Genomic DNA, 22,292 nt, shown 5'->3' on the forward strand with positions numbered 1-22,292 from the left:
CCAGGATCTGATCGGTTCGGAAACAAAGCCAAACAATCAAACCCTAACTCCTCGTAAGAGTCTAAGAGGTCCCAATTCCCAAACCAAAATGGGCCGGGCCCAGACAGTCGCCACTCTCGAAATAATTTCTCTCCTGCGCCGCTTATCCCGTTTTCCACGGCCTCATCTTTGCCTCTCGGCGGATCCTATGGTTTGACCCTGGTTCCGGATTCCCAGGCCAAACGCCTCGCATCGCTGCCAGCCTGCCAGCGGCCGGTGGGCCGAGCTAATCTCGGAAGGTGGCTCTACGTTCGGTGCCTCGAAATGGCATTTGCGATGGCATGGTGGATGACCCCCCCTCCCCAGCAGCATGTCTGGGACGTCAACCTTCCGGCGTTCTTTATTTTCCAGTTCTGACTTCACTCCAACATGATCGTCATCATCATAACGGAAAAAACCATGTTTTCTTTTAATTTCCTTTTTTTTTCTCCTTTACGCTCGCGCTGTCACTCTTTTGGGTTTCGCTGAACTCTTTTGTGATTTCCATATTATCCATCCCGATGGAGTCTGGATCCGCAACTCCATGTGAATGACGGTGGACACTATTTGACTTTGCCTTGTGCTATGTATTCGCTGATTGCTTGGATGTTGGGATCATCATTCCTTTCCTTTGCCATCTGACCGTGCCTGGCGTTGCTGGGAGCCATCGTTTATCTTCTCTGAATGGAACTGCAGTCGTGTTTCCTGTTGAAGACACTGCCCAACTCCCAATCTGTAATATCGTCGGCAGCTGTTGCCGTGCATCCCCCTCTACTGTATCCCATGCCTGCGTCGCCCCTTGGCCTGTGACCAGCTTTTTGATCAGTCGTCTGCCTGCCGGCTCGATCGTCTTCGATTGTCTTCTGGGAGCTTTTTTATTCTCTCTCTGTCTTCGTGCTTCGATTGTCTCTCCCATCCCGGACGGACCTGCGCGCGGATCGTCGGATCACTCGTTCTCCTCGTTGCACTGGATGCGGCAGGAGCGACCTTGCAGCCGGATTCCCATGCCTGCCGTGCCTCCGCCGTCTCCGATTCCCTTCGCTCCTTCCCTTCCAACGGGACGCTCCTTCCCGAAGACTCTATGTCGGCCTCCTTCCCAGCCGGTGTCCGATTTCTTGTGCCTGGAGTCGCTCCTGCCTGGTCGGATGTCCGGCCAGACGGCCTCCCTACGCCGCCCGCGGACATGACCAGTCTGGCTTACAGTAATGGTGCCGCCCCTGACTCATCGTCAACAGCAGAAGGATCGGCTGGGAAGCAGTATGCCCTCCATCCAAACGCCCAGCAACAGGTGCCGTGCCCGCCTCTGGCCAGCAGCAATGCCATGTCCTACGACGCCTACTGTTCGTCCCGCCAAAACGCTCCGGCCAGAGCACAGCCGACAAAGGCGGGGTCTCAGACCAAGGATGCTCCTCGAGACTCCGTAGCTCCTTATCTCCAAATCCCACCCACGATCAGGACGAGTTCGGACAATCTTGCCGAGCTTGCTGCACAGGTAGGAGAGCTCCAACTCCGGAGGAGTTTGCCGCATGTGACTAACGGCCGTGGCCATTTTGTGCAGATTGCCTGTTTGTTCTGGTTCGAGGGCATGCAAAAGCTCAAGGCCATTGAGGACGGGTTGGCAATTGCCTACTCTTTGGCTCCGGAGGCGGTCCCCACCGCCGACTTTCAAAAATGGGTCACTTCCATACTTTCCACAACCCAAGTCAGCCAGAATGTCGTGCTGCTGGCCTTGCTGTTCATCTATCGCTTGAAGAAGTTCAACCCAACCGTGCGAGGGAAGAAGGGGAGCGAGTACCGCCTGATGACAATTGCGCTGATGATGGGGAATAAGTGTACGCTTTTCCAATTCGACTCGCGTTGGCTGAGCCTCGGGCGCTAACGAAGATACAGTTCTTGATGACAATACCTACACGAACAAGACGTGGGCAGAAGTTTCCGGCATAGATGTGCAGGAGATCCACGTGATGGAGGTTGAATTCTTGAGCAACGTCCGTTACAATCTCTTTGTTTCGAAAGAAGAGTGGAATCAGTGGCATGTCAAGCTGAGCCGATTCTGCGACTTCTTCGAGAAGGCGTCCCGGATGCCCTTTGAACCGGATGTGCCGCCTAAGACTCCTGCCCTTCAAGTGACGCCGACCACATCCAGTTCTCCCATGGTGCCATTATCTCCTGCATCGAGGCTGCCGTCGCCGCCTCTCACTGGGAACGTGCAATCGCAGGCAATGTGGTATCCTCCGTCGCGGGCGGCTGTATCCTATCGGGGTTCGGGATCCCAGCGGCAGGTGCCGAGTGAGGAAGTGGTCCGGCCGTCTCGGAAACGCAGTTGGGACGGTGCAGGGATGGACCTTCCCAGTAAACGAGTGGCCGTGTCGAATCCAAGCTTCTCGATGCCTGCATCGACGCTGCCGTCATGCTCCATGCCCTCGATTCCCGCACTACCCCCTGTCTTACCGCCGTCGGTGCCACCGTCAGTACCCACTTTGGCGGTGCCCGCTCCTCTGCCCCGGCACAAGAACAACTACCAGCAGCCACCTTCGATCATTGATATCCCCAGTACACTGCCTCCTCAGATGCCGGCCCTGCCTCAAGGCCGAGCAGTATCTACCTTGTACAATCCGGTCACCTCTTGGTCGCATCCTATGCCGGCAGTGACCTCCGTGGCAGTGTCAGCGCCGCCGACCCAGACACCCGACGTTGGGCAACGTCATGGCCATTATCCGGTGACGACTTCGGCGGCGGCTATCTCGCCCTCGTCCAGTTTCTCTTTTCAAGCACCCCAGAACCACCTCTCGCCGTCGTTCTTGCTGGTTGACCGGAATTCGCCGTACCGTCCCGTTCGAGCAGTCAACACACTGCTTATCCCTCCACCAAACACTTCCCTTCATGCGCGGAATCTCCCGGTCGACCAGATGCATTACCAACCTCTCGCTAAATCGGCGGCGGAGCGGCGCAAAGGTGTCTTGCCATACGTTCATCACAGCGCGTGGCCGCAGGGACCGTTTGCGGAGCCAAATTTGCCGAATCAGCCCTATTGATCGGCTGAGGTTCAAATTCTGGATATTTTCCTTCGTGTACAAATATTGTGTCGGATTATTGTTTTTTTTTTTTGAGTGACTTGATTCTTTTGCGTTGCATGTTCATTCGGGTGATGGTCCGGCGTTGGTGTGTTTGAATCCTACAGGCGGGTAGATTTGCATTGGGCATGGGTTGCCCAGCATTGGACGGCGTTTGCGGTGATATGACGGGCACTTGTTTCAGTCCAGGTTGATTTATGGGTTTAATTAGAGTGATGATGATTTGTTCATGCAGCGATGACGGGCGCTGTCAATTGCATTCATAGAGAATCAGAATCAGAATCCCGTCTTCTAGTATTGCAGTGTTCATTGGCGGCCAACCGACTTTGTCATGAAAGTAGAGTACTCGAATTCTTGGCAGGTAACTTACTATGGTGATTGATTCGGTTTAGCGTCGTTTAACAGTTCCGGAAAAACTTTTCTACATTTCCGAACGTCCAAGATTGTTCGAGGACGACAAAGGTGAGAAGAACTCGATGTGGATGGGGAATTGATCAATTGAACGACACAAGCGCATGCAACCATGCCGCCACGACTTCCTGTCTTGACGGCGACGACAAGACGGTTGTTCCAACCGTCGACAAGCTCAATACCGTCGCCATTCTCCTCGTTCTTGCTGCCGCAGATTTATCAGCAGCAGCAACCGCAACGGCAGCAGCGACTACAACAGCAGCAACAGCGTCATGCCACCATTCTCGGAAAGCTGTCGGATAATCCGAGCGCATACAACAAGCGGATTCGACGAGGACGTGGTCCCGCCTCGGGGAAGGGTAAGACCTCGGGACGCGGCCACAAGGGTCAGAAGCAGCATGGCAAGGTGCCCGCGGGGTTTACGGGAGGACAGACGCCGGAATGGGTTGTGCATGGGAAGAGGGGGTTTGAGAATGTGTATGTTTTTCTAAAATCCCCCAATCGGAGCTGGAGGAGGGGTTTTCTAATGATTCGAGGATAGATTCTCGCTGGATATCTCCCCCGTCAACCTCGACCGAATCCAAGACTGGATCGACCAAGGCCGTATTGATCCCACCCGCCCGATCACCGTGAAGGAATTGGCCGAATCCCGCTGCATCCACGGCGTCAAAGATGGCGTGAAGCTGCTCGCCCGGGGAGCGACCAAGACGAACAGCAGCAAGGCTGAGGTTACGGGCAGTGTGCTCAAGCAGCCCATCCACATCATTGTTTCCCGTGCATCGGCCGCGGCGATTGCCGCCGTCGAGGCCGCCGGTGGATCCGTCACAACGCGGTATTACACCCGTGCCTCGATTAAGCGGATTCTGCGCCGTGAAACGCACCCGTTTGTTTCGCTGGCGTGGACCGAAAAGAGTGGCTCGGAGGCGATTAATCGTTTCTTGGGCGTTGAAGGCGGCTCGGTTGATGAGGCCCGCATCATGCGCGAGCAGGGCTACACGTATCGCCTGCCGGATCCGACGAATCGAAAGGATATCGAGTACTACCGTGACCCGGCCCATCGGGGCTACCTCAGCCACCTTGTCCGCCCCGAGGAAGGTCCCAGTTTGTTCTTCGTGCCGCCGGCGCACAGGAAGTCGTCGGCGGGCCAGCGCAAGGAGAAGGAGTTGGCGCCCAACAGGCTTTGGTAAAAGATTATTATTGCTTCTTGTGTACTACTGTATGTAACTCTCCATGTATGAATAGTATGGTTGTTTTTCATTGTGACTGAGCGGAAACTTTTTCCTTTTTTTTTTTTTTTTCTATTATTGCTGGTTGAATAGAGAGTACATGGATACAGACCGGGTAAACACCTTGCCGGAAAGAGTCGGATCAAACGCCGATACTAAAAAAAAAAAAAATCAAGGAAACCAAAAACCACACAATTCCCATGAGAAAAACATAGGAGACTTTTCAATATCCAAAGTAGATAGGAAAAGAGAAGAGAAAAAAATATTGGGTATCAATCATCAAGCATCATCGCCATAATCGTCAAAAAAATGTCGCGTTGTTCCCCGGACGAGAACTAGGGTCGCAAGTCATTGCGCGACGAATCGACCATGTATATCGTCGGTCCGTCGCTAACCGGGCCGCTTAGTTTCGTCGGCCGCGAACGAATAAGGGTACAAATGGGTAGATGAAAGAGGAGAGAAACTAACGCCGCCAGGGCGTATCCTCGGGTTCCTTCTCCGGGTAATCGTGCAGCCATGCGCTGTCCAGAATCTGTCGAATTGTCCACCGACGCTTGACGTCCATCTCCAGACAGCCCCGCATGAGGTCGAGTGCGTCGCGGCGGCTGTCGAGATCGACGCCGGGTGCCAGAACAGCGTTCTGGTCCCAGTCACCCTTGATGATCCTCGCCTGGATCCGCGGCGGAAAGGAATGCTGGAATGGGCGAGACCCGACCAGGGTCGCGTACGTGACGACCCCGAACGCCCACACATCGACCGCGGGATCGATGAGGCCGACGGACGACAGGAGGAGCTCGGGCGAGGCATATTCCAGACTCCCCGCCACACTCGTGCTCGATCCAGAGGGTCCAATCGGCCGGGGCGGCGGCCGGTCGGCCGGGTTGTCGTAGGGGTCTAACGGACCCCCTCCGTTGTCGGTGGTCATCCATTCGGCCATTCCAAAGTCGCAGAGGACAAGGGTGGCAGATTCCGTGCCATCGTCGTTCTTCACCGGGTCCAAGAGGCAGTTCTCCAACTTGATATCGCGGTGAACGACGCGCGCGTCCTCGTGCAGATATCGCAGGGCCGATGCCAGCTGGTACGTGTATTTCTTCGCCAACGGGATGTCCAGCCCGGAGCGTCTCGACTTGATCAGGTCGAAGAGGGTGCCCCCGATGGCCAGCCGTGTGAAGCAAAAAGTGGCAAAGTCCGTCTCGTAGACGGCCTCGAGGGATAGGATGTGCTTGTGATGCAGGTACCGCCAGATGCGAACTTCATGGTCGAATTCGGCCTGCACCTGATCGTTCTCCCTCTCGCTTCTTCCGGCCACGTGCTTCCTGACGATTTTCACAGCCAGGCATTTCGTGGTACCGGACTCGTCCACTTTGTACGCTTCCTTGACGGTGCTAAAGCCGCCATACCCGATCTGCTTGCCCAAGACGTATTCAGTGCCCACCATCTGGCCCTCGTCGTCCGGCTTCGGCGCGGGTGGAGCCACCTCGGGTGCGCTCCACATCGACAGGAACATACTGGCCGGGGATTTGGCACTCGACGCCGTCGACCTGCGCGAGCTCTGCCGCCATGCCCGTTGCAGACCCCCATTTCTCTCTGGGGCATAACTCCGCGGCTTGTCGCCCCAGGAGCTACCCGCGCCGGCAGACCACAGACTCGGGTCATCCAGCGAAGTAGCCTTGTGCACAACGGGCGACATTGACAGCGGCGACATGTACATGTACTTTGCGCCATCCCGGGCGCTGGCTGGCGGCGTTTGGACTTCATCGCTGGCCGGCGACATTGTCGACATCGAGGTCAGAGATGTTGGCCGGTCGCCCTCGTGCCTCGCCCACACGCCGTTTCCGATGTGAAGAGGTGGAGCACGTTTCGCCCGCGGATGATGTCCATTCTCGGTCGGAATTGACATTGAAGATGCCTCTTCCTGTCGTTCCTCATCGGCATGTGATGGCTCCCATTCCTGCTGCGACTCCACGTGTCGCAGCGCCGACCGCCGCGCTGGAGCCCGGCCCCATGCCGCACCACCGTCCGTGCGAGTTACGGTATCCTGGAACTCTGACTTCGGCCCATCGTGCTGGGGGCTGATGACATACTCGGGGGGTGCCGATTGCTCGTCGCGCAGGAAATTCTCGAACGGAGACGGCTCCTCGGGCTTGTGCGAATAACTAATCGGCGCTGCCTCGGCGCCCAGAATCTGGTGATCGTCCGGACGAGGCACCGAGATCGGGGGGGTTTCCGTATGGAGCTCCCTGATCACGCTGCTCTCATCGTCGCCACCTCGCGGAATCTGTTCCTCACCTCGCCCGACCTCGAGTCTGTGACCGAGATAGTCGCCATGGTCGCGGATTCTGGTGGGAGAGATGCCACGAGGAAAGTCCGTCTCGATCCTCAAGCCTGCAACGGGTTCTCGTTCAGGAAATGCCATGCCCTCCGCGCGAGGGGTGGTGGAATTCCGATGTGCGCGCTGTCCAGAAGAAGGTCGGTTGTCGGAGGACCATTACCAGAATGCCTCGCGCCACCGTCACCGGCTCCGCGCGTTGGTCGAGCTGTGGATCGAATCGCACGGGGACTCTGACCGGAGCAGGGAACAGGGGGGGGAAGCCGAACGACGAATATCCGCGGTCGCCAAGGCACGATGTCAACGAGGACGCTGACGGAGAGGAGGAGGAAGGTGGAAGAGAGAGGGAGGAAGAAAGGCGTGGTGGATCGGGGCTTTGTAGGTTCGATCTCTGGGCACAACCCGGGGAATGCCGCGCCGTTCCCGCAGGCGCTGTCAGCCAACTGTCCTTGCACGCAGCCAGCCGTCCTCTCGGCAAGGCCGCAGGGAGCACGGACGGAGGTGGCGAGACGTAAAAAATGAAGAGGGGCCCATTCTTTCCGTCTTGGTCCGATCCATCATCCGGTTTTGGTGCTTGGAATGGATTTTTCGGCGGCTATCGCATCACATGAATAAATTTCATTATCAAAATTCCTTATCTCTGTGTCTGCTGATTGGCCCATCGGCCCTGTAAGCTCGAGTCACGGGATCCGACAGCGGAGTGGCTGCCCAGCCCGCTTGGCGCGCGTCTAGCGCGCTTATCGCGCCTGTCTCGGATCCGCCCCTAGTGCGCCCAAGATGGAGAAGGGAACACGGGGCACGTCCCCCTTTTCTGATCCCTGTGGGAAAAGGGAGCCTCCGCTGTTTGTCACCTGTCCCTGCCAATTCATCCGTCCGGGGCTCTTTCGACTCTCCATGCCGGCCTTCCTCTCGCCCTAAACGGTAGTACCGCGTACTGACCGTCTTTCGTTCGTTTCATTCCCCGCCCTGTCACGGTGACCGTTCCGTACCGGTTCGGTTCGTTTCGTTTCGAGAGGACCGCCCCGGCCCCCTTACGAGAGACCCCAGTGTGTTCTGTCGCAGTTCTGCGGCCGGAATCAGCTCCCTCGAGTGGGAAGCTTTCGATTGAGCGTTCGATTCGACATCGCTGCCTTTGTTGCTCGCGCTGGACCGCTTTGTCCCCATGATTGGGACTGAGCACGCTGCGATCTGCCTGTCGCCAGTTCTGGATTTGCTCGGGCAATTGCAACCATGACGAGACCACAGATGGTCAGGGCGGACACCATTGACCTTCAGGATCACTCTGCCCCGTCCGCGCAGAATCACAAGCATCTGCAGCAACTGGGGGCCGGCCGGCCCGCGCCCCATCAGGAGCAGGCGCTGCGCAGAGCAGAGGAGGAAGCCCGCGAGGAGCTGTCCAACAGTCCTCGAGTGTCCCTGGATCGGTTTGACCTCGACGAGCAGAGCGCTCGGATAAACATTGCACTGGATGGTGCGGCGGATGCCATGGCCGACATGGCGGATGCCCAACATGACTACGCAGAATACCAGGTCAACGAGGAATCTGGAGTGGAGGGGGATACGGGAGAGGGAGCGGACGAGGATCTGCTAGATGACGACTTGATGGACAAGATTTCCTCTTCGCCGTCCATTGATGATGGTCCGTTTGCTCGCCAGTTCGCTATGAAGGCTGCACTAACAGGGCGCAGAGGATATTGACTTTGAGTTTGTGTACGCGTTGCATACGTTTGTCGCCACGGTCGAAGGGCAAGCCAATGCTACAAAGGGAGACACCATGGTCCTTTTGGATGATAGCAATAGCTACTGGTGGCTTGTGAGGATCGTCAAGGATGGCAGCATCGGTAGGTCGGAAACTTGTCATACTGGAGTCCAATGGCTAATGCGGTACAGGTTACTTGCCGGCTGAGCACATCGAGACCCCAACCGAGCGCTTAGCACGGCTGAACAAACACCGTAATATAGATGTACGTTGATCTTGGTCACGATAGACGGGAGAGTTTTCCATGCTAATTGGACTAGCTGACGGCAACCATGCTCGGCGACAATCCCGAAAAGTCGAAGAATCCGCTGAAAAAGGCGATGCGTCGGAGGAATGCGAAGACTGTCACCTTCTCTACTCCCACCTATTTCGAAGCGTCCGATGTCGACTATTCAACGGATGAAGAGCAAGAGGGCGACAATGCGGCCGAACCCGAACCCTCCGGTCGCTCTGCCGAGAATGAGAACTCCAATGATATCCAGGACGAAGACATGGTTGTCGAACCACTCCGGCCCAAGCCAAAAGAAAAGGCAGTCAACGAACCGGAGCCGGCAGCCAATGACATGCAATCAGATCGTCCCAGCATGGATAATTCTGAATCTAGTAACGACGTGTCCGAGAAGCCAGGTAAGTTCTGCCATGGCTCCTATCAAGCTTTGGATACTGATGTCGTGCAGCCGAGCATCTCAGTCGCTCGAGGAACGGGACGTTGAGGAATACGGACTCTTTCTTCAAGGACGATACGGTGGAAACCAAGAAGATTTCCCTGACACCGAACCTCCTCCGGGACGACATCGACACGAACACCAACTCGGAGTCGGGTCGCGCAAGTCTCGAATCTCTCGACAAGGTTCCATCGGGAGAGAAGAGCAAGCGCAAAGACAAGAAATCAGGCATGTTCAGTGGCCTTTTCAAGCGAAAGGACAAGAAGGGCAAGGGCGCGGAGGAGGACTATATCTCGGAGGATGCGGAGAAATCGTCGTTGGAGTCGATGCGTGGTTCCCCGCAGCACAAAGGGTCGATGGAATCATTGCAGGAGAATCGCAATGCGAAGTCTGGCCCTCACAAGCAGCTGGGAAAGCTGCAGAAACAGCCACCTCCCGAGGTGGCTCAGCCGAGGCATGGCCCTCAGGACTTGCCAAGTCCTACCTCTTCTCCCATCAAGGAAGAGTTTGGCTCGTCTATTCGACAGGTCATGTCCCCGCCAACAGACGGCAATGTTGCGCCTCTCAGTGTGCGGTCCCAGCAACCTACGCCCGAACATGGTGGGCCGGGCGAGAGAGACTGGCGTGGAAGCGACACGCCATCACTCTCGAAGCGCAGTTCGCCAACGGGACGATCTCCCTCGAAGCTGGACGATATTGCGGAGGAGGAAGAGATGGTTCGATCTCCGACAGAACAGACACGGTTTGGGGTGTCCGCATCCCATTTGGACGCCCAGCGCTGGAGTCCGCCACACGACGAGCCGCGGCCAGAGTCTCCGATCAATGTGCACCATACACCCGTGGAGTCCGGGTCGCAACCCCCCGGCCTTGTGCTCGACACGTCGTCCCAAGAAGACCGCTCAATCTCTTCATCATCATCGTCGCCGTCACCCGAAGATGCCGGTGCAGATACCAAAGGGGATGGGACGACTCCTGTCTCGACCGAGTCATCCGGTGCAGCATCTACGTGGAGCGACGCAAGTCTCCGATCGTGGCTGGACGACGAAAACAACGATATCCGCGATCTCGTCATCATCGTGCACGACAAATCCAATGTGCAGCCGGCCGGTCCAGATCATCCCATCACGGGAAGTCTCTTCAAGGAGGAGAGCCGGCGGCTCAAGGAGATGTCGGGGCGGTTGGACGAGATGCTGGCGGCCTGGGTTGGGCGCAAGATGGAGCGCCGGCAGGCCAAATAGGACATTGCAGACGTCCAAAATGAATTCGGTGTGACGAATGCAAGATGGGTTATTGCCCATCGTTGACGACTGCTCTACGTTGGTTGCATCCACTTTTCCATTTTCCTATTTCCACGGCCTGCCTGGCCCTTACCGCTCTCTTTTTTCTATGCTTTTTATTCTGCATGTACCAACTTCACTTCATACGCCGTCGCTCCGACGAGCCTTTTTCTTTCGTCTCTGTTGATTCAGCGGACTTTCTTTCTTCTTCATGTCTTTTGATATGGCAGGGCCCTTTTTTTAAGTTTTGTGTTTCCTTGGCCGTTATTGAGGGTTGAATCGGTTTGCTGGTTTAGCGTTGTTATTGTTCAAAAATATACCCAGGATTGCTGTAGACGTTCAGCATCATACACGGACTTTATCCCATCTTCTCCCTTTCTCTTTTTAAAAATTGTAAAAGGGACTGATCCCATGACACGAAAACTCCTAAATACATCATTCTATGAATACTTGCGTAGTTCATTCTCTACTGACATCAAATCCCCAAGTTTTTACTCATGTCGCTTTGCCCAGTCCCGATACCAATCCAAACACGCCGCATTAGCGACACTCGCCGCGGTCTTGATCTGCAACCCGCAGAGGATCTGCTTCACCGCATTCTCGACCTTCTTCCCGTTAGCCGTGACGGGGATCTCCGGGCAGGCATCGATGATGCCGGGGACGTGGCGGGCGCTCAGCTCCGTCCGGATCGCCGCCTTGATCCTCGTCACGAGATCCTCGGAAATGGTGGTCGGGGTAGGATCCCCGGCGAGCTTGACGAAGAGCACGACCGTCTCGTCGGTGTCGATCCCCTCGCGGCGGCGGCCGATGCACAGCGAGTCCTCGATTTCGCTGGCAAAGTGCTTCAGGATGACGTTGTAGATCTCGGCGCTGCCGAATCGGACGCCCGCGGGCTTCAGGACGCCGTCGCTGCGGCCGAGCATCACTAGCCCGCCTGTATCCGGGTTGATGCGTACGTAGTCGCCGTGGTGCCAGGTGGAGGGGCCAAAAGTGTCGAAGTAGCTCTTGCGATATTTCTCCGCGCCGACAGGGCCGGGCGGCCAGAACATGACGGGTTGGGCGGGGAAGGGCTTTGTGCAGACGAGGTCACCTGGCTCACCCGTGGAGGTGATGTCTTTGCCAGAGTAGTCGTAGGAAGCAACGGCCATACCCAGGCCTCGGCATTGGATCTCTCCGCGGTACACGGGCAGGATCGGGCAGCTGGCGCCGAAGAGGGAGATGATATCCGTTCCGCCGGTGATGGATCCCAGCATTACGTCCGGGTGGAACGAGGAGTAGACGTACTCGAACGTCGAGGGGGCGAGAGGGGCAGCGGTGCTAAAGATGGCCCGCAACGTGCGCAGCGTCACCGGGCGGTGCGGATGCTGCCGAGGGTTGAGGCCCGCCTGCTCGATCATCGAGAGGTATTTGGCCGACGTTCCAAACTGAGTGATGCCCAGCTCTTCGATCAGTCGCGCCATGGCCATCTCGCCTTTCCCGCCCTCAGGATCGAATGGGCGGAAGGGGCTGCCGTCGTAGACAACGATCGTGGCGCCGCTGGCCAGTCCGGATACCAGCCAGTGCCACATCATCCACGTGGTCGTGGTGTAGTAGAAGAGCCGATCGCCGGGTCGGATATCGCAGTGCAACACATGCTCCTTCTTGTGTTGCAAGAGTGTTCCAAGTGCACCATGCACAATTGGCTTGGGAGCCCCGGTCGTTCCGGATGAGTAGAGGATGTATATGGGGTGGTCAGGATCAAGATATTCAAATTGCAGGGGAGCGGACTGGTTAACCCGGCCCGTGAAGTCAGCCAGGAACAATGCTTGCCCGTTCTTTGGCGTCACGCGGGCCAGGTTGACCTCCACGGAGGCGATCGACGGAATGATGACAACGTACTCCAGACATGGCAGCTCGGCGACAATCTCCTCTACCTTCGGACCTGTGCTATGGACCTTGCCATTGTAAAGAGAGGCATTGTCGGCGAACAGCACCTTGGGCTCCACCTGTCGCAGGCGTTCTAGCACCGCATGCACACCCGTGTCCGGCGAGATGCCTGTCCAGAGCGCGCCGATCGAGGTGGCAGCCAGCATTGCGATCACGGCATCTGCATGATTGCCGATAAAACCCGCAACGCGGTCGCCCACGCGCACGCCGCTCTCCCTCAGCGCATTGGCGCACTGCCGCACCCTTTCTCGCAGTTCTCCCCATTTCACAAACTGCCGCGATTCTTCCGTGGCCGCGATGACAGCGACGGCGTCATCGGCCGGGTTGCTCGGTGGGAATAATAGGTTTTCGGCGAAATTGAGCCGTGCGCCTTCAAAAAACTTGGGCTTTGGAAACAGGTTCTTGCTGCTGGGATCCAGCACCTATCCGGTTCATCATTAGCTGCACTATTCATGTGGCTCCAATCGCTACGCTACCCACTTTCGTGTAGGGCTCCTTTGCCTTGACACCCGTGTAATGCCAGACCTCTTCCCAAAACGCCGCCAGCTCGGACACACTCCATTGCCATAGGTCGTGGTACGTGTCCAGGCTCAAGCCGTACTTCTGATTGATTTTTGTCTTGAAATGATGAATCTGTGTCGTCTCTGGTGACGACGGCCGCCACAATTCCTTTGGCTCCGTCGACCCGTTCACTGTTGCGGACATTGTTCAATGCTCTACACGACTCGAAAGGATTTATCAGAATTTCAGTCCAAGTCAAATTTGCTGAGCTACATGTAGTACCGCGATACTGTGCTCCTAGTCCTCTCGTGCCAGTCGGAAAACTTCCCGAAAGTTAGTCGTCATAGCCGAGGGGACGGCTTTCTAAGCGAATCCGTCCAACGAGGTCGCATTCAGCGCTTTCTTTTCTTCAGAGTCTGCTCGGCTTGGGTGGAGAGTCTCCGTTGCTTTCCGCAATCGGTGGTTTGTGTTGACAAACCCGCCCGTTTGCAGCAAAGACAAACGTATCCGAAACAGGAAATGCTGATGATCAGTTCCGAGCAGGTCACATGTTTCGGCATCAGCTGACGCCCAAGCCGAATGATTTGTTGAGAAATTTCAAGACGGGGAAATTCATGGCTCGCTGATTTGACAGTTTCTGGCCATTCAGAGAGCATCCGTCCCTTGGACGGAGTTGATTCGGTGAACTGCTGCAAATTTTCCCCTTGTCACAAAACAAAGTTAGGTTCCGTTCGGTACGGAGAAACCATTGAGCTCTCTGCTAGGTGGCATAGTGGTAATGCCAGTACTGGTTATATGACATGCGACACGGTAATTTTCCCAACATTTCGCGCACGGATGAGATTATCTCGGCGTATGGATTTTTCATCCGGTAATTTTTGTATCGTCATTTCGCTGTCACGCCTAGTGCACGATGGCGGGCCGAGTTCTCCATCATCTCCCAACTGCTTTGGACATATCCCGTCTCCTCTCCTTTTCTTCCTCCCCCCTAGAAATATCTCCTCCGGTGTGCTCGCCTGAGTTGAGGTGTGGAGGATTGCCAGCTCTGTCTGCGTGGTTGGCCACCGGTCGGTCGTTCCCCGTGAGCAGCCAATACAACCGGTGCGCGTCGGTTGATCCTGCAAGCCGATGATTTAGAGGTATGCGATTCTTTTGTCGCTCAATCCTGGAATCAAACTTCCGGGAAAATGGAATTGGCCTGCATGATCGGCATTGTGATGCTGTTATACCTTTATGTTTAGTAAACTGAGATGTCAATGGCAGTCGCCAAAGCTGACAGTTGAATTTTATCAGGCGTGATTTGCGGTCGATCATTTAAGTATCAATCGGCGTGAAGAAGCGGCCGGAGCAAAAAGGGTCACGACGCGATCGCTTGGTTCGGTCGCGGGCCTGGATGACTGCCTCGGCCTCCTGATCCCCAAAATCTGGCCAAGATCTTGCGATGCCTCGGATACCCACAAACAACCTCTCCTCCAACAACGTCTCTCCTACGATTCTCCCCGCTTCCGAGAAGAGCGGTGTGCCGATCAAAACCCAAACCGCAAAGTCCAATCGTCTGAGCCAGATATTCTCGACCTCGCCCAAGTCCAAGCAAGAGGCTCCGACCGCGCAAGCCGTCTCACGATCGTCGACTTTCCCTGTCAGCGGAGCGCAACCCGCCGTCGGCTTGGCCTCGCTGTCGTCGCCCACGCCTTTGCTGACGACAAGTACAGCCGACAACCAGAAGATGGACGAGTCGCAAGAGACGCCCGCTCACGCTCCTCCTGATCCTGAGGAGGCGCGACGCGTGGCGCGACAGAATGCGCAATTCGCTCCCATCAGTCATCCGAGCCACCGATACTCGAGTCGTCACCATGGCGGTCCCTTTCCGGACCCAGTTATGGACGAGCCACCATATTATTACCTGCTTACGACTTACATTAGCTATCTAATCTTGATCGCCTTTGGCCATGTTCGTGATTTCTTTGGGAAACGGTTCAAGGAGGAGAATTATCGGCATCTCAAGCCCCGGAATGGCTATGGTGCCTTGAACAGCGACTTTGACAATTTCTACGTGCGTCGGTTGAAGCTACGAATTAATGACTGCTTTGAACGCCCAGTGACCGGTGTTCCCGGCCGATACATTACGTTGATCGACCGGGCGACAGATGACTACAATCGGCATTTCTACTTCACAGGGACAACGACGGACACGCTGAACATGAGTTCTTACAACTACCTCGGATTTGCCCAGTCGGAAGGGCCGTGTGCCGATGCCGTGGAAGAGAACATCCGCAAGTATGGGATTAGCACCGTCAGCACGCGGGCCGATGCAGGGACGACCGATCTCCACGTCGAGGTTGAAGATCTCATTGCCAAGTTCGTGGGCAAGGAGGCTGCTATGGTGTTCTCCATGGGTTTCGGCACCAATGCGAACATCTTCCCGGCTCTGGTCGGCAAGGGATGCCTGATCATCTCGGACGAGCTCAATCACGCGTCGATCCGATTCGGAGCGCGACTGTCCGGTGCGACAATCGGTGCATTCAAGCACAACGATATGAGGTCGCTGGAAGAGAAGCTCCGGGAAGCCATCTCACAAGGGCAGCCGCGGACACACCGTCCGTGGAAGAAGATCTTGGTCGTTGTCGAGGGCCTGTACTCGATGGAAGGCTCGATGTGCAACCTCCCAGGAATCATTGCCCTGAAGAAGAAGTACAAGTTCCACTTATTCATTGACGAGGCCCACTCCATCGGCGCGGTCGGCCCACGAGGCCGAGGTGTGTGCGACTATTTCGGCATCGACACTTCTGAGGTGGACATCCTGATGGGCACGCTGACTAAGTCGTTTGGCGCCAACGGAGGTTACGTTGCGGCCGACAAAGCGATGATTGACAAACTGCGGGCGATCAACGCAGGCGTCCTCTTTGGTGAGGCGCCGACGCCGCCGATCCTCACGCAGATCATGACCTCCCTGAAGATCATCACGGGCGAACTGTGCCCAGGTCAGGGTGAGGAGCGGCTTCAGCGTCTGGCGTTCAACTCGCGATACCTGCGACTCGGGCTGAAGCGGCTAGGATTCATCGTCTATGGACACGATGACTCGCCCATCATTCCGCTGCTGTTGTACAACCCGGCCAAAATGCCCGCGTTCTCTCACGAAATGCTCAAGCGCAAGATCTCGGTCGTCATTGTTGGGTACCCCGCGACGCCACTCGTGTCGTCTCGAGCCCGTTTCTGCGTCTCCGCCGCACACAACAAGGAAGACCTGGACCGGCTGCTCACCGCCTGCGACGAAATCGGCAACGTGCTGCAGCTCAAGTTCTCGACCGGCATCGCCGGCGCTGGTCTACCACCACCGCCCGAGAACGCAACGCCCGAGATGGAAAAGGAATGGTATCGACAACAACGAGAACGCGGTACGAAGATCACTCCTCCGCGCTGGAAGCTCGAGGATGTGATCCGCCGTGGTGCGCATGATGCCAAGCTGCCCCTGATGTAATCAAATGACGCGTTCCTGCTTTTTTGCTTTTTTTTTTTTTCTGTCATTATCGTCCTCCTGAATGTATAGCAATAAGGGGGGGATGGGGGACTTAATGTCTGTCATGGGTCATTGTGGTATAAGAACTGAAGTCACTGTACCAAGGCCAATAGGCGATTTTTCTTATTGAGTTCTTTTTTTTGTTTTCTTGTTCCTTATGCTTAGATATTCTCGGTGTTCGTGTGAATATGAGCAGAGAATAGGACATAATGTACTCATACGACTCATATCATTAATGAGAATCATTCTTCCAGTGCAATCGATATTGAACCATTCTATTATATAGTTGCTGAACTCAATAAATCACGTCAATGAACATATGATTGAACCCGAACTATTGTAGCTGTATAAACCAGGATCTCAACGGCCCAGCCAGTGTATCGATGTTAAAACGCCCCCCCAAAGAAACCAACGCCGAATCTAGCCAAACGCTTATGCATCTAATCATCATCGTCATCATTGCAATCTCAGAAAACAAAGATATCCTTGATCTGCAATGTATGATCGTAGGAATATGTATCATCACACAGTCCCATACCCCGTCGTCGATCGAGAAGGTAAGAGTCCCCCGGATTCACCAGCCGGGTCCTTCTCGCGCCGCCGTGAGCCAAAGAACCATGCGCGGAACTTTGACAAGATACGCCCAGAGGAAGCAGCAGATTCCTCAAGGCCGATGTAGGGAACACTGTTGTCGATGTTGCTGTCACTATCGCTAGGGCGGTCGCTCGAGTAGATGAGAAACTGCACGCCCATCAATGCATCGAGGCTCAACACACCCGCCGCACCGAGGAAGAACGGCGTCGCCAGCAGGATCCATTCGTCCCGCTGGCTGCCATGCTCATCCGCCCATCCGCCACCGCCGTAGGGCGGGAGGTCGGACCACGCCTTTGGGTTGGTCAGCAGGGAGGCCGAGTAGAAGAAATTGCCGCTAAAGGCGGCGAGGAAGAGCAAAGGGGAGAGGCCCGAAGTGCTCTTCCGCACGTAGTTCTTGTACAGCTGCGGCAGGCGGGAACCCAAGTAGAGGAGCGTAGACATCCATGAGACGATCTGGCCGGCAGTCTCAATGGCACTCGGCCCGCTGCTGTTCAGCGGTGGTGCATTGTCTGAAGCCGGTGGCGTGGCGGACGACGATGGCGGCGGGGCCGCACGAGCGACCATGGCGCAGAGCATTGTCGTCAGCACGACCGTCTTGGGAGACACGATAGGGAGGCTCCCACGGCTACCCTCGCGGAGGACCACGCCTCCGGATCTGCGCTTCTCATTGGCGTTATATGAGCTATATGAGGGAGAATAAAACGGGGTCTCTGGGGTCGGCTTCTTTGTCACCTCCACGTCCTTCGGCTCTGACCGCGTTGGTTCTTCTGACAACGATTCGTCGTTGTTCACGTTGCCCAACAACGGCGTGATGCCCTCAATGACCTCACCATCGTCGCCGTCAAATCCAAGACCGGACGTGCTCGCACCGCCCTTTCCTTTTTTTCTTGGCCTTCTTGTCAGATATGTGTACCAAAAGTACTGCACGACAAGTGTGATATCCACCGAGACATAATAGGCGGCAATCACAACTTGCCAGGCGGCCTGATGTGTAAACAGCGCGCCGAGGAGATTGGCCGTATCACCAAGACACCACTCGACCAGGAAGAATATTGACAATCCCTCGGCGGACTGTAATCGGTAGTTTTTGTAGATCTGTGGCAATTGCGCGAAGAGCCAGCATAGGATGCTCAGGACACCAAAGGTCGAGGAAATAAGAGCGAGCGGACTAGGAAGGCAGACATGCAAGGTCGACGACAGAAATCGCAGAAACTCCGACTCTGGTGCACAGTGCTCCGGTAATGACGGTGACCAAGGCATTCTCTTTGTCGGTTGTGTGCGGCTGTGCGATGGCAGCCTGCCGCACTGTCGATCTTGTCTTATAACCGGATAGACGAAGAAAAGAATCTCGACATGAAGATTGGGAGAGGTGAATCGGTTCTTTTTCTGTCAGGGACTAATCTCACAGACACCCTCCGCGTGACGTGGCTGATCGGAATACGGTCACGCGGGTTGATCCGACGCGAGGAGAAGGTTAGATGAAACGTTGAACAGCGGAGATTTCCCGGAGTCTAAAATGATGAGACGGGCAGAACACGAAATCTATAAAAAGTCAGAGCAAACAACGGAAGAACACGGACAGAAGAGGCCTGAGCCCAGGCGCTGAAGTTACATATCATACTCCTTTCTGTCCTATCGGGCATGGGAGCCCTATCTACGCCGGACTCACCCCCGTCCGGCGAATGAAAAAGAGTCAGGCCAAGGCGAGCGATCATGATAGGCACAGCCAATCATCATTGGTCCATGATAACTTTATCTCACGCTCCTATGCCTTTTTGGTTTGGCTGATAAGATCCCTGCCATTTCGGGTATGATCGTCTTATCTCTCCGCATTGATCCACAGGCACGATTATGTAATAGACGCTTATCCTTAATCAGTTAGCCATGGATCCGAGTCACGTGCAAGACGATGAAATTTTCAGACTGGTTACGAAAATTTCAAGTGTCGTTGTATTGCCGCCTTAGGCCTGCAGAGCGACTGCCTTGCAATACAGCCGATGGACAAGGGGACCTGCTTGACGCTGCAGCTGAGGCAGCGGGGCATACAGCTTCAAGGGCTTAACCATTGATTTCGGACCATGGAGTCGTCAGAGTCAGACCACGATCCATCCGTGCCAGAAACGCTCGTGCCTGTACAAAGTGTACGGAGTAAACGGAGTAGACATACATAGGTCAGAGCTAATAGAACGCGTGATGTCTTCCCAAGAGCCGCTGAAGATCCTCTCATTGGGTACGGTGTGCATTCCCTCCCATGTCCTCCAGTATCGCTGACCCTGCTAGACTGTGGTGGGATAAGAGGCCTCTCTAGTCTCCTCATCCTAGAACATACCATTGAAGAGGATCCGTGACAAGAATGGTCTTGACCATGTTCCCCGGCCATGCGAGCACTTTGACCTGATTGGGGGCACGGGCACTGGAGACTGATGCACCATCGCCTCGGGTGCTGCTGACACCACGTTACTGACTGAGACAGAATCATTGCGATTATGCTTGGAGGATTGCGGATGACCGTCGACGAGTGTATACAAGCATACCGGGACTTGGCTACGCGGGCCTTTTCATGGGAATCCTCATCGAGTTCTTCGCGCAAATTCCGACGAAAAGTTGCTATTATTTTTAGATCGAAGTCGACTTCCGAGGTTCCCATTTCGGCCTCCTCAATGTTCTCTGCCAGGAGCCTTGAGGATGCATTGAAATCTATCATCTGGACATTCTGTGTGGAAGCCGAATGCAAGAGTCGCCGGGATCACGGCTAATCGACAGCTCGAACATGCCCGCATGAAACATGCTTTTTCGAAACAAAACATGGACGAAAACGTATGCCAGCAACAGCACCAGTATAGCTATAAGTATCCTATAAATATCTAATAATTCACAGGGCGATTTAGCGATTACGAAAGACAATGTCGATGCGCCTCCGACCCTCTTCGCAACGTACGACTCATCGATTGCCTTTGAGTCGTGCACCGTTTGGCCGGTTGCACGGGCAACATCGGCGGCAATCGGTTTCTTCGAATCGATACGACTTTGGTCGAGATGATATAGAATTTGTAGATGCTACATTTGGGCACAACAATCCATGCGAAATTCTAATCCAGGAGGGTCGAAATCGGTTTCCAGAACGCCGCCAGATGCGAATTCTGAGCATTGGTACAGGCCATGGAAATATTATCACTATTGAAAATTTCCCGGCGTCGATTATCAGTGCGTTGAGAAACATGGCCATGTCCTCCAGAAGAGTAGCTCATACCCTACATGATCGTTTTGAAAGCGATAACCAATACTTCCGATTCAATGTCGATCAACGGCTGAGGGACATAACACTGTCGGACTGGGAAATGGCCAGCAAGATATCGGCACATACCCGTAACTATTTGGCCGAGAATGAGGGGACCATCAGAAGGTTCATTGACAGCCTCATCGGCGTCTTCCCCACCAGTGGGAGCGAGCGCAGGCCAACAACACCGTCACGATGTCCTCATTTCACCGTACCATTTGGAAGAAACGAAAATTTCATTGGCCGAGAGTTAGTTGTTGACCGGCTTCTTGCGACCATTCCTCCCAATGTGAACGCAGATAACTGCCAAAGAACCGCCATTGTAGGCTTGGGCGGCGTTGGGAAAACGCAGATTGTACTCGAAGTTGCCTTTCGGGTCCGCGAGGAGCACCCTGACTGCTCCGTCTTTTGGGTGCCAGCAATTGATGCAATCAGCTTCAGAAACGCCTACAGAAACATAGGCCAGTTTCTGGGAATTGACGGCATCAACGACAAAAAAGCAAACGTGGAAGAGCTTGTGAAGCAGGCATTGAATCTTGAGAGCGCGGGCAACTGGGTCTTGATTGTTGACAATGCCGACAGTTTAGACCTTTTCGAGGGTGACACTAATCTCACCCATCATCTCCCGTTCAGCCGGCAAGGGTCCCTTCTATTCAGATCACGTAATCATGAAGTTATGGTGCAGCTTGACGTTCCAACGCCTAATGTTTACACAATCGAGGGCATGAGCGAGAATGAAGGTTTCAGATTCCTAGAGACCCATTTGGCAGAGCGTCAGATGAGCAATCGGGATGATACAGCGAAGCTTCTTGACGTTCTTGGTTATCTGCCACTTGCTCTCAGACAAGCCTCAACTTACATTGTCAAAAAACAAATCTCGACGACAAAGTACCTTGAGTATTGCCGGTCGAGTGACAAGTACATGATCGAGTTGCTGAGCAGGAATTTTGAAGACCGCCACAGATATAGAGAGGCGCAAAACCCGATTGCTACAACATGGCTCATATTATTTCGGCAGGTTGCAGATCATGATCCACTCGCTGCTGATTTTCTGAAATTCATGTGTTTCCTGAGCGCGAAGGCAATTCCACGATCTCTTCTTCCTCGAGATGCTTGGACACTTGAGGCAGAAGACGCCATTGGGACATTGAAAGCGTATGCATTCATTATTGAAAGAGAGGACTTGGATGTGTATGACATTCATCGGTTGGTTCAACTTGCAATGTTAAACTGGCTGGAAAAGCAAGAGGAGCTTGAAGTGTGGGCGGAAGACGTGATACGGCGTATCGAAGAGACTTTCCCATTTCCTGAGTACGACAACAGAGGGGAGCGGTTAAGCTATCTCCCACATGCTCGGCATGTTCTTGAGCATCAAACGACGGTAGCCGATGTGGAAGTTGACCTCCTCTGCAAAGTAGGCTGGGGCTTCAGAATCCTGGGTCAGTATCGTGATGCAGAGACAGCGCATCGACAAGAACTGGAGAAACGGGAAAGCTTCATGGCTGCAATCATCCCGAAACCCTCAATTGTGCCGACAATTTAGGCGTTAGCCTTCGATTTTGTGGGCAGTATGAAAAGGCAGAGGCGATGCATCGACGGGCACTGGAGGGGCAAAAGAAGATTCTCGGCCCTAACCATCCAAATACCCTTTACAGCGTTGAAAATCTCGGCATTTCCCTTGAATTTCTCGGCAGTACGAAAGGGCAGAGGCGATGCAT

At 54.8% G+C, this 22,292-nt stretch overlaps 13 protein-coding genes across 13 annotated transcripts; 7 read left to right on the forward strand and 6 right to left on the reverse strand.

Annotated features, from left to right (window-relative positions):
- Positions 1-601: 601 nt before the first annotated feature.
- Positions 602-1,024, reverse strand: VTN49DRAFT_7877 (uncharacterized protein; the record flags this gene model as incomplete). Its single annotated transcript, XM_069416194.1, has 2 exons — positions 602-945; positions 1,006-1,024. 2 exons carry the CDS (start codon positions 1,022-1,024, stop codon positions 602-604), a joined length of 363 nt encoding a protein of 120 aa, XP_069272238.1.
- A 75-nt stretch (positions 1,025-1,099) lies between these two features.
- On the forward strand, positions 1,100-3,053 carry VTN49DRAFT_7878 (uncharacterized protein; the record flags this gene model as incomplete). Its single annotated transcript, XM_069416195.1, has 3 exons — positions 1,100-1,510; positions 1,577-1,850; positions 1,909-3,053. 3 exons carry the CDS (start codon positions 1,100-1,102, stop codon positions 3,051-3,053), a joined length of 1,830 nt encoding a protein of 609 aa, XP_069272239.1.
- A 55-nt stretch (positions 3,054-3,108) lies between these two features.
- Positions 3,109-3,425, reverse strand: VTN49DRAFT_7879 (uncharacterized protein; the record flags this gene model as incomplete). The annotated part of the gene is made up of 2 exons (XM_069416196.1): positions 3,109-3,339; positions 3,414-3,425. The coding sequence occupies 2 exons, from the start codon at positions 3,423-3,425 to the stop codon at positions 3,109-3,111; spliced, it is 243 nt and encodes an 80-aa protein (XP_069272240.1).
- Positions 3,426-3,615: 190 nt separating this feature from the next.
- VTN49DRAFT_7880 (mitochondrial 54S ribosomal protein uL15m) lies at positions 3,616-4,690 on the forward strand (the record flags this gene model as incomplete). The annotated part of the gene is made up of 2 exons (XM_069416198.1): positions 3,616-3,980; positions 4,045-4,690. 2 exons carry the CDS (start codon positions 3,616-3,618, stop codon positions 4,688-4,690), a joined length of 1,011 nt encoding a protein of 336 aa, XP_069272241.1.
- A 502-nt stretch (positions 4,691-5,192) lies between these two features.
- Positions 5,193-7,145, reverse strand: VTN49DRAFT_7881 (uncharacterized protein; the record flags this gene model as incomplete). Its single annotated transcript, XM_069416199.1, has 1 exon — positions 5,193-7,145. The coding sequence occupies one exon, from the start codon at positions 7,143-7,145 to the stop codon at positions 5,193-5,195; it is 1,953 nt and encodes a 650-aa protein (XP_069272242.1).
- Positions 7,146-7,225: 80 nt separating this feature from the next.
- VTN49DRAFT_7882 (uncharacterized protein) lies at positions 7,226-7,573 on the forward strand (the record flags this gene model as incomplete). Its single annotated transcript, XM_069416200.1, has 2 exons — positions 7,226-7,436; positions 7,488-7,573. The coding sequence occupies 2 exons, from the start codon at positions 7,226-7,228 to the stop codon at positions 7,571-7,573; spliced, it is 297 nt and encodes a 98-aa protein (XP_069272243.1).
- Positions 7,574-8,288: 715 nt separating this feature from the next.
- Positions 8,289-10,720, forward strand: VTN49DRAFT_7883 (uncharacterized protein; the record flags this gene model as incomplete). Its single annotated transcript, XM_069416201.1, has 5 exons — positions 8,289-8,697; positions 8,747-8,899; positions 8,949-9,022; positions 9,078-9,444; positions 9,495-10,720. The coding sequence occupies 5 exons, from the start codon at positions 8,289-8,291 to the stop codon at positions 10,718-10,720; spliced, it is 2,229 nt and encodes a 742-aa protein (XP_069272244.1).
- A 530-nt stretch (positions 10,721-11,250) lies between these two features.
- VTN49DRAFT_7884 (uncharacterized protein) lies at positions 11,251-13,390 on the reverse strand (the record flags this gene model as incomplete). Its single annotated transcript, XM_069416202.1, has 2 exons — positions 11,251-13,107; positions 13,166-13,390. The coding sequence occupies 2 exons, from the start codon at positions 13,388-13,390 to the stop codon at positions 11,251-11,253; spliced, it is 2,082 nt and encodes a 693-aa protein (XP_069272245.1).
- Positions 13,391-14,627: 1,237 nt separating this feature from the next.
- Positions 14,628-16,664, forward strand: VTN49DRAFT_7885 (uncharacterized protein; the record flags this gene model as incomplete). The annotated part of the gene is made up of 1 exon (XM_069416203.1): positions 14,628-16,664. The coding sequence occupies one exon, from the start codon at positions 14,628-14,630 to the stop codon at positions 16,662-16,664; it is 2,037 nt and encodes a 678-aa protein (XP_069272246.1).
- Positions 16,665-17,225: 561 nt separating this feature from the next.
- Positions 17,226-18,557, reverse strand: VTN49DRAFT_7886 (uncharacterized protein; the record flags this gene model as incomplete). The annotated part of the gene is made up of 1 exon (XM_069416204.1): positions 17,226-18,557. One exon carries the CDS (start codon positions 18,555-18,557, stop codon positions 17,226-17,228), a length of 1,332 nt encoding a protein of 443 aa, XP_069272247.1.
- A 963-nt stretch (positions 18,558-19,520) lies between these two features.
- VTN49DRAFT_7887 (uncharacterized protein) lies at positions 19,521-20,001 on the reverse strand (the record flags this gene model as incomplete). The annotated part of the gene is made up of 3 exons (XM_069416205.1): positions 19,521-19,578; positions 19,627-19,740; positions 19,832-20,001. The coding sequence occupies 3 exons, from the start codon at positions 19,999-20,001 to the stop codon at positions 19,521-19,523; spliced, it is 342 nt and encodes a 113-aa protein (XP_069272248.1).
- Positions 20,002-20,075: 74 nt separating this feature from the next.
- Positions 20,076-20,337, forward strand: VTN49DRAFT_7888 (uncharacterized protein; the record flags this gene model as incomplete). Its single annotated transcript, XM_069416206.1, has 2 exons — positions 20,076-20,114; positions 20,176-20,337. The coding sequence occupies 2 exons, from the start codon at positions 20,076-20,078 to the stop codon at positions 20,335-20,337; spliced, it is 201 nt and encodes a 66-aa protein (XP_069272249.1).
- A 178-nt stretch (positions 20,338-20,515) lies between these two features.
- VTN49DRAFT_7889 (uncharacterized protein) lies at positions 20,516-22,117 on the forward strand (the record flags this gene model as incomplete). The annotated part of the gene is made up of 1 exon (XM_069416207.1): positions 20,516-22,117. One exon carries the CDS (start codon positions 20,516-20,518, stop codon positions 22,115-22,117), a length of 1,602 nt encoding a protein of 533 aa, XP_069272250.1.
- Positions 22,118-22,292: the final 175 nt, after the last annotated feature.

This window comes from Thermomyces lanuginosus (genome assembly GCF_041956635.1).
Source record: "Thermomyces lanuginosus strain ATCC 200065 unplaced genomic scaffold VTN49scaffold_7, whole genome shotgun sequence".
NCBI lineage: Eukaryota > Fungi > Ascomycota > Eurotiomycetes > Eurotiales > Trichocomaceae > Thermomyces > Thermomyces lanuginosus.